This window comes from Idiotropiscis lumnitzeri, chromosome 5 (genome assembly GCF_059441095.1).
Source record: "Idiotropiscis lumnitzeri isolate Australia: NSW breed Sydney's pygmy pipehorse chromosome 5, RoL_Ilum_1.0, whole genome shotgun sequence".
Lineage (NCBI taxonomy): Eukaryota > Metazoa > Chordata > Actinopteri > Syngnathiformes > Syngnathidae > Idiotropiscis > Idiotropiscis lumnitzeri.
This window is the reverse complement of record NC_142395.1, coordinates 3,497,488-3,509,737: the sequence shown is the minus strand read 5'-3', so window position 1 is coordinate 3,509,737 and position 12,250 is coordinate 3,497,488. Positions and strand designations below refer to the sequence as shown.

Sequence of the window (12,250 nt, the reverse complement as noted above, 5' to 3'; positions counted from 1 at the left end):
AAGACCTTGACCATCCAAACCTTACAAAAAAGTGGATTGTGTCCCCAGTTTGAACAAAATTACATTTATTAGTTCACATATAATCCATCTAAATGACACCAAAGCTTTGCTGTTGCTGTATTATAGACGACTGTCTTTCTATGTAGTCTTGTTGGCAAATAGTTGCATATGATGTTGTTTTATTGTTTGGTTCATTAGTGAGCAGGATTAGAGAACAACTCTACAACCTTGAACCCTCTTTGTTATGTGTATTACAGTACCACAATTTATGTGTCTGTCTTCTGCCTTCTTCATGTTATTAATGTTGAGACAAGGAAGAAGCCAGCATTCGCTGCTGATACAAAATGTAATCAGATGGATTTTGGGCGCTCAAAATCAAATGAACAACCAATTTTACACAGCCTTGTTTGACAGTAAATCACTTCAGTTATACCTCACGCTCTGCATTAGTGGAGAACAAGAAATAAGATTGAAATATATTACACCAGATCAGTCATATAATCCTATTTTTTATGCACATAAAATGAGTTTATTTTCACACACCTCTTTCAGAATGCTACAAATTAATGTTGATGATCCTGACTTGCAAATATTACAAACATTCTTTTTCTACCATTAAATCAATGATTTGGTTCAGCAAAAACTAAATCTTCATATATATAAGGCTGAATGACACTTTTTTTATGTCATCCTTAATCAATAGAGTAGCATTTTCATTTTGTAAGCATTTCATAAGAAGTGGACAGCACCACACGTGTGTAATGTGCAAGGCAAATCCGAGTAAATATGTCATCTCTATTTTTAGTAATTGCTTTCCATCACCAAGGTATAATTCGATGGGACAGACCCGAGATGGAGTCTATGACAATGGTGACAAATGTGTTTAGAAATTTAAACAATAAACAGAATGTCAGAATGCCGTTGTAGTAGCTAAATTTGGTATAATGTATGTCTAATTGTGCACTCTTCGATCGGAGGACTATTAGGTGCGCGCTCACCCCTTGTCGTGATCCTGGTAGGCTGAATAAATCCTCCTGGAATTCTTCCTGACACTCTTGTGTCTCTTGGCTGCAGAAAGAGATCTGCTACTTCCAACCAAAGATTCTGAAACTGTGCTCATGTTGTCTCTTTTTAGAGTGTGTGTGCGTGTTGGACTGTGGTCAGGCTACTGATCTGAACCCACACCAAAGCATAAGCGCCCGGGTGGAAGTCTCTAAATGCACTTAAACATCAGGCCAATCGGTGACATTCTGAACATTTAAAGGGCCAGTGCCAGCTATGCTATGGTGGCAGTTTTTTTTTTTCAAGATTATTATTTTTATTATTATTACAAGTAGTAGTTGTAGTAGCCGTAGTAGTAGTATCACTATTATCATTATTATTATTATTTTAAGCTAGTTCAGTTATTATTTCATTCCCAGCAAGAACATAAAAGTGTAAAAATACCAGAGGAATTTGCTTTCCCATTGAATAGACTGGGTAATTCATCATTCAAATTCATGCATCAAAACAACTGAATCATTGTACGCATTATATTTTTTAAATCTTCCCACTGGGTAGCACAGTTATGAGGGGGGCACACAAACTATAGGGGGGGGGGGGCGCAGATGTGCTTCCACCATGTCAAAGACGCAAGTGCACGACTACGGAGGTGCATTGAAAGAGGGAATGTAAGGAGCCAATTTCATTGGCCATGATTGAAGTGAGCTGGAGGCACTCTAACACCGGCAAACCTCCTAGTCTTAGATCAGCCTCAATACACGTCCGCACAGTTACACCATGCAGGATTTACGCTGGTAATGATAATAGAGCCCTATAAGTTATTGGTTGGAAGTTGTATTTTTTCTGGAATGTACAATCCATCAAAAACAAAACAAGAAGTGAGGAACTTATTTGTCTTGCATACATTTTGCTACCAATGTTGCCTCTAAATGCTCAGTTGCCTGGGGTCCCCTTTTCTGCTTCTTTTTGCTGGTCTTATGCTCAGTTTTTAGCAAATGAAAGGTGAGCATGTTTTGATGCCTTCTGTCTCTGATTGGTTGTTCTTCCTTGGGCGCAGTAGTTTCTTAAAAATCAAATGAGATGTACAAGATGGGGGAAAGAGAGGGATCCTTACAAAAGAAGACAAATCCAGAAAGAGAGAAGTAGGAATCTTTTTAAAACCAACAATGATTACAGAAAGTGTTTTCATTTGAGTGAACAATTTAGAAAATTACACTTTTAGAAAATGTAATTCTGAATGAATCGAATAGAAGCATTTTTCCCCAAAAAACGTCATTTTTCTAATAATTAATGAACAAATATTTGACTGGAAAATAATTTTGCTACTTCACGACAATCGAAAAGCAAAAAAAAAAAAAGAAATTCAGTTGTGCTTCATTTCACTGCAATGCAGTGATTCTAAATTATTTTCTGTTACGGCCCCCTAGTAAGAAGAAAACAATTTGAGCGCCCCCTCCACCACCTACTGTCCTCCGCATTTTCGTTGTAAAACAAACCTACATCGTAGAGTCAATACTCGCTGCGCACAATGGGCAAGAAGAGCACCACTGCTAACTACTGGTGTGGATGTGCAATTACACTTTATTGTAGTACGCCGGAAAAAAAGCACGTTTCCAAGGGTCACACACGCCCCCATCAGCATCGCACCGCACCCCCTCAGGCAGCCCACCCCACCATTTGAGAAGCACTGCTCTAATGAAAGTTGCACTACATTTTTAAGTAACTAGACCAATTTGGCGTAGAACATATGGCCATAAACACGAATCAGTGGTTTAATGCATCTTTACTTGAACCGCCAGTAACCTTTTAGCCATATGAGAAGGATAAAAGGAAACACCTCTGAGATTGTAGTAAAATGAGTAACGTATTGTAAGATCATTAAAACAGTATCAGGTGAAACTGTACTTGTTTCTTACATTTTATGTAGTTGCTAACTGGATTTCATTGTTCGGTGTTTATTTCTATATAGCCACTTTGATTCATTTTGTTCTGTGTTTCGTGAGCCTTTGTTCCAGTAACATATTTATAATGACGGGCAGAAGGATGGCGCTAAAACGAGACAGTGGAGGCTGGACAGATGTCCCTTATTTAATTGTTGACTGGATGATTGGACTCAGTGGAGCACTGATGCAATGATGGTGTAAAACTTCTGATAAAAAGCTGCCCATGTGAATAAGGGAATTCAGCAGAGAATTCTACTAAAATGCGTTCATGCTCTATGTAAAAAAACCTATTTGGAAAAGTACAGGTGAATATGTATGCAAGCAATTTGCAACATATATTTCAAAGTCAATATTTGACCCGTGTGCCTGTCTGTGCCAACTCCCATATGGATGTGACTTTTGATGCGGAATTCAATTTCGCACATGTAAAAGGTCTGCTTGTACACGTTCAGTATACATTCTGATGTACTTACGCTGAAAACATTTTAGAACAATAAAATGTCCCTATGTACTGTTGGTGCAAGACAGTCCCTGTACAGTATGTGCGAATTGTTCAGCATCGGTTGCCACAAATCCCTATGAGGCAACAATCCAGGTGAAAATTAATTTGACTGACTTGTATTGTGTTTCAGGCTTTTAGTGCTCTAAACATAGAAAAGAACATCAAATAGAAAAACGGGCTCATATTGGTAATTCCTATATAATTTTATTTCGCATCACTTCAGTGAATCAATAACTCGCCGAAGCCCTCAGTGGAGAAAACAAAATGGAAGCCTGACAAAGGTATTACAGTATAACATTCTTTTGCTACTGTCTAAAAACAATATACATTAAATATTGTGTGTATTTTATGCATCTAGCATAAGTTATTTCCCAGCCAACATTTCCATCTGGGCGCCATGTGGGTTTTAACATGGGCGTATGGGCATGGGTTCCATCCGGTTTTGCTCCTGGGTTCCGCCAGGGGCACATTTGTGTCAGCCCACGTGGGCTTACATGGGTTTTTGATGGGTTCCAAGTGGGCAATTTTATGTGGGGCCCAGGTGTGTTCCACCTGTGTTTGCTAATACAGGCTTGAACTGGGATCCAATTGAGCCTTAAGTGGGTACCAGCTGGGTGAAAAATATGGGACCCATGTCGGCCAAACTTGTGTTTCCCCTTTTAGGGTTCCATCTGGTTTTGCTCCTGGGTTCCACCAAGGGCACATCTGTGTTAATAATAATAATAATAATTTGCCCTTTATTAGTCCCACAATGGGGAAATTCGAGATTCGAACCCAGGACTCCTGGGGAGACTGGGTCCTGAACGCGGCGCCTTAGACCACTCGGCCATCCTGGCAGCCAACATTGGCTTACATGGGTTATTTGACTGGGCCTTAGGTGGGCTCCAAATGGGCAATTTTATGTCTGAACCATCTGTGGCCCATGTGTATTTGCCTATATGGGCAAGAACTGGGGATTTGAATCGTCGCTATGTGGGTTCCAGCAGGGCAAATTATATGCAACCCATGTAGGCCAAAGTTGTGTTTGCCCATTTCGGGCCCCAAGTGGTTTTGGTGGGTCACATGTATCACAAGTAGAAAGTAAAAGTACACCTATTTTACATACTACTAACTATTAACTGTCAACATTATGTGAAACATTTTTGGTAAAACATATTTATGCATTGTCCACACATCCAAGTATTTTACACTTTTTTTAATTTATTGTTTTTGCCAAAGATTGTGTAATAGTCAAGATCTCAACGTAATAATTTTAATATAATTTCAAGAAATTAAAGGGTCTCACACTTTTACAAATCTTAATTTAACCAGGGTAAATAAAAAAACAGTATCACATGGTTTATCTCTTGACAAAGTTTATTACACGTTGCTTTGAGCTTCAATATAAATAAATAAATTGTACACACTATGTATTTTATGCTGTCACTATCGGTGTAACAAGAATAAAAATGAATCTAAGTGTAACATAAAACGACAAAAAAAATATTGTCCCTTGACAGAGGGCGCATAAAGTGGCATGAGCGGCAACATCGGTGAAAATCCCATAACCCCCCACCACCACCATCACCATCACCACCACAGCCCACACCTAAAGCAAAGTCTCGTCATCACGCATAATTGAAAAGTATGTGTCTGTAATATACCAAAGCAGAGGTAAATGACACTCGGCCTACTGTGCCTCATTGTCCTGTGTGTTGCCTTGTGATCTCTGAGCTCTAATTGCCCTATTCCCACCTCGATCACGAGCTCCCGTGAACCACATGGTCAGGGTCACCTATGTCCTTCTCATTGATGTCCTTTGTGGCTCCATTCCTTTTCAGTGCTCCTAAAACAAAAAAGACAAGAAGCCAACTTAGTAAAGCTATTTTAAGATTGTGAAACCTTGTGGGACGTGCTGAAATGTCTTCACCACACACCCTTAAAAAAATAAATAAATAAATAACTATATTACCATATAGAACATCAGAAAAAGGCAGGTCTCGGCGCTTGTTCTTGCTACGATGTCCAAAGAGATTGTACTTCAAAGACAGAGGATTTGTCATGATGAACGCCATCATTGTTCTGACACTATCATCCAATGACATTCCACCAATACCTGCAACCATTATAACATGGGTGTCACTCCCTCCAGATAATCATCACACTTAAAAATATTTTGGCAGTTAAACTGGGTATGATAAACGTCACAGGAAAGAAATTGTCTATTAAGTGAACAGCTTCGGTAACGCCACATACACTCAAAGGGCAAGAGCCCAACATTCTACCAAAAAGATTATGAAATCATTAGGGAGGTAACGATTCACTCAAGGCCCGATTCGATTTTTGATTTTCAGTTCCCGATTTCGATTAGATATTTTATTTTTTTTTTTTTAAGTTGCTATCATGTTTGTCTCTGTGCGCTCGTGTGATGCTGCAGCGATCCACCAACGAAATATGTCTATATATTTTGTGCATTTTGAATGGAACCAAAAAACAATACACTATGCCGAATTGCACTATTATTATGAAACTGCCTATGAGTAGTAAAAGAAATACTTGTAAAAATATTTCACATTTCTAGAGCACCAATACATTTTTTTAAATATAGAAGGGTCTGAAATCATATGAAAATTGAGTCTTTTTCTCCGTTTCCGACTTGGGGTGAACACATTCGGCTTATCATAGTTGCAGTTGGCCATCTTGAACTCTGAAGTCTTTCAACTCGGCCTTCCAAATCAGGGTTTTAGAGGTGGGGCTATAGGGATACAGTAGGATAGTTTGATCTCTGTCGCTCCAGAAACAGGAATGCACCAGACGTGGCGCTGGGCTGGGTTCCTACTTGGATTTAGGGTACCTAATTTAATATTTCAAGAAATTAAATGATTAATTATTTATAATTTTGAAGATAATACATTAAAATTCCATCATTTTCATACCTGCATTAGATCCGGCAGTAGACTCATAGACTCAACACGTTGGACGTACTCAAGGGCCTTCTGCAGCTCCTCTGTCTCTTGGTTAGGAAGCTTTTTATCTGAGACAGTCCACGGGGAGGTGTAGATGGTACTTCGTCATCACAGGCTTCAGACTCGTCACTTGAGAAAACATCCCTGCAATGGATGCATGGACATTTGGGCATGAATGTCATTTAACAACAAAAGCTAGAACAAAAAGCTTTGCATTTAAAAGAATACATCTGTGATGGGGAAACCAGGTTATAAGTGTTAATTTTATAATTATGTAATTGGCTGCAGGTTAGTCTAGTGAAGGTGTAATCACTTTTATTTTAGAGAATAGCTTTTGCTCTGTCCAATCATTGCCTCACCTGCTAAAACCCACATTTGGGTATTTTACAAACCAAAACTTAAATACCTTTACAGCTCTTCATTTTTAACATATTTTCTCTAACCTTTACCCACAAACGTTGAATATTCAGAATAAAAGTACACAAAGAAGGCACAATTTTTCCACATTTGTTACTTACGTAGTTCCTCTCAAATGCAGCTCAACACTGCATTGAATTAGAGCTTGATAAACCTACACACAAAACATACAAAGCACATTGTGGCATAATTCTGAATGAGCCAATCTAGCATTTCAACATCTGCTCAACTTTCATCTTGAATTTCTATTATTTAAATAACAGGTAACATTCAACATTTAATGTGGTTTGCTATACTTACCCATATCAAACACATCACAAAAAAACTTAAATGAGCTAGTGGAGTAGATTGTATTAATTTGAGTGAAAGCTGAAGTTTTTAGGAGAATTTTGGAGGGAGATCGAGGGACACTGTGTTTAGCGTAGTAGGCCCAATGCTAACAATATGTAGCTCGTTGTAAAGGTCCTCATAAAAATAAACACACAACGCTTATCAGTATTATTAAAAGGGTGATTATAATATACTTGAGTTTTCCCCCAAAAAATTCGAGTACGTAGGTTGTTAATATACCCTTTGTTTTTTCGTCACTTATCATTTTTGCATGATATGTTTTAGCTAACGCACCAAGCAGTTTTCCAACACAGGCAACCTTGAAAAATTGCAAAACACATTGTAAAGTAAGTTTAAAAAATAAGAGCCAGACATTTACCCGAGATTAATTAGTTAATTCAATAATCGTTCAGGACTCACCGAGTTTTCAGCTCTTCTGCCACACCCCAAAGACCGCGTAGCTTGCATTCGCTCCTTTTCTCACAGTTTGAATATGCTGCTCAAAAGACTGTAATTTTGACAACTACAACTTGAATCGACAAAAATCAAGCAATAGGGTAGAAATAACTTCAAATATACTTTGAATAAAGATATTTCACAACATACAGAATTAATAAAATAACATTAATTAATAATGTTGACTTTGTTTATTAAAAAAAGTAACTGTGTTGACTCGAGACAGATATATTGCAGTGAACATTACACTGTATGTTCAAGCGTTCTAACAATTGTGTGAAAAAGGCTGTGTTTAATCCAAATCATTTTCCCATACATAATTGAGAACATGCATTTTAGTCATTAGACTTCCTTTACACACACGTTATTCTCGTTTTGATTTTTGCATGTGGGTAACGGGACTGTGTTGTTCGTGGAACCAACGATTCTCATTCATCTGTTGTGGCTCTCTATGACTTTGACATGAATAATTAACTAATAACATAATTTTAAAGTACTTAGTTAATTTTTCAAATGTAATTCTAATTTTGAAGATTATGGTGCTCTTGTTATTGGGATAAATTACTAATACCATAAATTATGTTATTATACATAAATATGTAAATTAGACATCAAATATCACTCTGAAATTAAAGAAAATGTTTCACAAACCTACAAGCCATTTAAAATGTCTGAAATGTAATGAGTTTAGGTAGGGAAAAAGCATAAAGCCATTTATAGTATTCATCTTAAAATGTGGAATGCATTATTGGCTCACAAAATTGGGTTTTATATTTGAGGAAAAACGGTAAATTAGGGTGCTTTACTTTCTTGAACTACTTTGGCCACTTCTGGCTCATATCCGCATCACCTGTTAGCTTGGCCATATTTTAAGACAAAACTACCCCAAATATGTTTAGCAAAGTTGGGCCATGCGTTGTATGAGTTGGCTACTTTACGCTCACACCCGTATCACCAAGAATGGCCATGGTGAATAAAGTGAAATGGTAAATTATGGGAAATAGGTGAAGACATGAAAAGTAGAAGCCCGCTTCGCATGAATATTTGGAATAGATTGAAGTGGTGAAAATCGGATGAAATATGTGGAAGTAGTTGCACGCAAAAGAAGTGCAATCGGGAATGGATGAATTTTTGAAGGGTGAATGAGGTGAAGGTGTGAGAGGAATGTGAAATGAATGACTTGAATTTGTTAAATATCAAATATAAAGCATTTAATAGTGAAATGTTGAATGTCCCATTAGGAATGAATGGAATTTTTGGGGGTGAAAAAAGTGAAATGGTTAATTTTGTGTAATAGGTGAAGGCATGAAAAATGGAAGCCTGAAAGGCATGAATATTTTGAATAGATTGAAGTTGGAATGGTGAAAATCGGATGAAATATGTGGAAGTAGTTGCACGCCGAAGAAGTGCAATTGGGAATGGATGAATTTTTGAAGGGTGAGTGAGGTGAAGGTGTGAGAGGGAATACAGGAACGTGAAATGAATGACTTGAATGTGTTAAATATCAAATATGAAGCATTTAATAGTGAAATGTTGAACCTACCATTGGAAATGAATGGAATTTTTGGGGGTGAATAAAGTGAAATGGTGAATAATGGGAAAACATTGAAGCGCGCAAGGCGTGAATATTTGGAACAGTTTGAAGTTGGAATGGTGAAAATTGAATGAAATATGTGGAAGTAGTTGCACGCCGAAGAAGTGCAATTGGGAATGGATGAATGGATGTATTTATGAAGCGTGAATGAGGTGAAAGTGTGAAAGGGGATACTGGATTGTGAAATGAATGACCTGAATGGGTTAATTTTTAATTTTGAAGCATTTAATAGTGAAATGTTGAACCTACCATTGGAAATGAATGGGGTTTTTGGGAGTGAATAAAGTGAAATGGTGCATTATGGGAAATAGGTGAAGACATGAAAAATGGAAGCCTGCGAGGCGTGAATTTTCCTCAGCCATCACACAATTACTTAAGAAGAGTTTGACCAATGATGAAATTAAGCTCTTGGATTTTGAATGCCCCAATAAGATTTTAAACATAATTTTCCAGAGAAACTGACTAAAATGTTATGTCTGTCATAATCTAAAAACATGACTTATAGGCAAATTAAATTTTAATTGTAATTGTTCAAATTATCAGAATTCTGTGTCTATATACAGTTTTTTAGTCACGGAAAAACAACACCCGTGAACGAGGGAAAGGAAGTCATGATTATGCCACACCGCAGCATATACGGCTGTGTTAAGGAGTTCACAAAACATTCAAATCTGCAAAGTGCGGATTTCCTGAGAGTGCGGTATAGTAAAATGCTTTCCCCCATTACAAGACAATGGCATGGGCGATGAAAGAAGAATTGCCCTGAGAGATGTTTTTGAAACTAAACTATGTCCAATTGTCAGGCATGAGCGAATGTTCTTACTCCTTAGATAAGGACAAGGATTCTAGGGGCCCATGATCGACAGAGGCCCAGAAGAGCCCCTAATAAAAATAGAATCCTGCCAAAATAATATGACATTCAGTAATAAACATACAACAACGTATACATTTAATTTATAATGCATTGGTGGAAACAGTAAGTGTATTTGAGAAACTTTCTCAACACCTTCCCCTCTCCATTTCCATCAAATGTTTCAGTCCACCCGCTCGAGGCCTGCAGACACTGACAGCTTTTCACGTTGTCAGACAGTGAGTGGAGGCAGAGATGACAAGATGCCCTTGAAGTCCGGTAGCTAAAATCAGAAAGCAAAGAAGGTTAGGCAGCAGAAAGAAGCCAAGGGTCGACAAAATGTTACCCAGTTCTTTTATAGGTAAGGCGGGTTAGTGGTTATGGAAAGTTCTGGAGCAACAGCTCGTTGTCTTTTCCTAACTTTGTACATAATTCACAAGAGTTCACTCCCCATATGAACTCAGGCAAAGGTTTAAATTCTGCAATTTTTTTTATGTGAGCCTACTTAATTAAACATCTGCTGCTGATTTTATTTATTCATTAAAAATCTTTTTTGTTTTGTTTTGTAGATTATGTTCAAATTACAATAAATAAGAAAAGGCAATCGGCCATTTTGTTTTTGGTGGTGTTTGCAGAGATATTGCTTCTCCACAGATTATAATTGGATTTAATTTTGATGGAAGAGGTTATTTAGTTTTTAAAATGTGAATTTTCTGGTAATTAATTTTGAGGATTTCATGTTCAGTTATTTAAAGCAAGAGATGGATTTGGGAAAGAGTTATCCTCATGAGGGTCGTGGGCTAGCTGGAGCCTATCCCAGTTATCTTCAGGCAGTAGGCGGGGTACACCCTGGACTGGTTGCTAGCCAATCACAGGGCACACAAAGACAAACAACCATCCACATCCTTTAATGAAACAGACACACTAAGGAACACAAGGAAAAACATGAAAGTAAAGTCACAAACCTAAAACAACAAAGACAGAACAGTTTGGGAACATTTTGATTTGCTCATTTCGAAAAAGATAAGGCAAAAATACAGTTGGAATTGAATTTGTCATGGTCCGTTTCCGTTATGTCTTGTTTTTATTTACGTTTGCTCAGCGGGCGTGGGGGCGTTCCCTTCCAGCGCGTGTCGTGTTGGCTCGAGAGACGCGCCCACCAGCCACGCACCTGTTACTCGTTGACTCCTTGATCACCTGCCGCTGGAGAGACGTGCCACCTGCCCCGCACCTGTTACTCGTTGACTCATTTAATTGCCACTACTTAAACGCCCCGGGCTGACGACTCGGCGTCGGTGCATTGCCCTTTTTTGGATGCCCTTTTCTTCAATGTCACTGTTGCTCTTTGTTCCTCGTCACGCTCATAGCTCATGGTTATTTGTCACTGTCCCTGTTTCCTAGTCAAGTTTAGTTCTGTCCAGTTGCGTTTTGTTCATCCAAATTTTTCTGCACCTTGTCACCTTCGTTTGTTCCTAGTACCTTGTTTCTCGTATTATTTGGTTTATTAAATTCCCTTAAGTTACCCTTGCCTGGCTTCCCTGCATTTTGGGTCCTCCTCTACCTCCACCCCCCCGAGCGTAACAGAATTGTATTTTGACCCAATGAAATCTTACTTTTTAGCCTATGTTTTCATTGTAAGGTGAAGTCCTGCTATGTTCCAAAAGAGCTTGTAACTTGTGGAATTAGTTAAAGCAATAATTGACTCAGATAAATTAATGACATACGGTTATTTTACGTAAAACAAAAGAAACCAAAACAATTGGGGGAAAAACTCGATATTCGAATAAAAGGACAAAGAGATAAAAAAAAATTGTGTGGGTAAAATATTTTATCCACAACAATAAAAACTCAATTACAGTATTTTCTCCACCCTTCGTATGCCAATGTCATGTCATAAGTGGAATACTAATCAAAACATGGCACAAGAAAACCTCTTCTATGCATGCCAACATACGTTATGTCCACTTGGTGGTGCTAGAAGAGATTGAACCATTTTTGAGGCTTTTACACATGAGTCAACCAATTGCTTGGAAACTCTCAACGCTTCAAGGAGCGTCGTCCCACTATCACAAGATTTGAGGGAGAGGTTGTGGACCCAAATGCAGGGAAGTGTGCTGGGAATAACTTAGAGGGGTATTTAATAACGAAACAAAAATGCAAACAAGACACTGGGAAAATCAAAAATACTGAAGTTAAAAATATCAGGGATCA

General features: G+C 38.0%; 1 protein-coding gene across 3 annotated transcripts in view; it reads right to left on the bottom strand.

Annotated features, from left to right (window-relative positions):
* Positions 1–12,250, bottom strand: part of tmc3 (transmembrane channel like 3) — an 84,966-nt gene that overhangs the window by 51,810 nt on the left and 20,906 nt on the right. For 2 of the 3 annotated variants that reach the window (XM_088295539.1, XM_088295541.1), the window contains exon 1: positions 999–1,216. In XM_088295539.1, coding sequence (XP_088151665.1) covers positions 999–1,120 — 122 coding nt within the window. In that variant the 5' untranslated portion in view covers positions 1,121–1,216. Of the gene's footprint in view, positions 1–998; positions 1,217–10,195; positions 10,323–12,250 lie in introns of those variants that run through there. The other variant, XM_088295540.1, reaches the window with a different exon arrangement.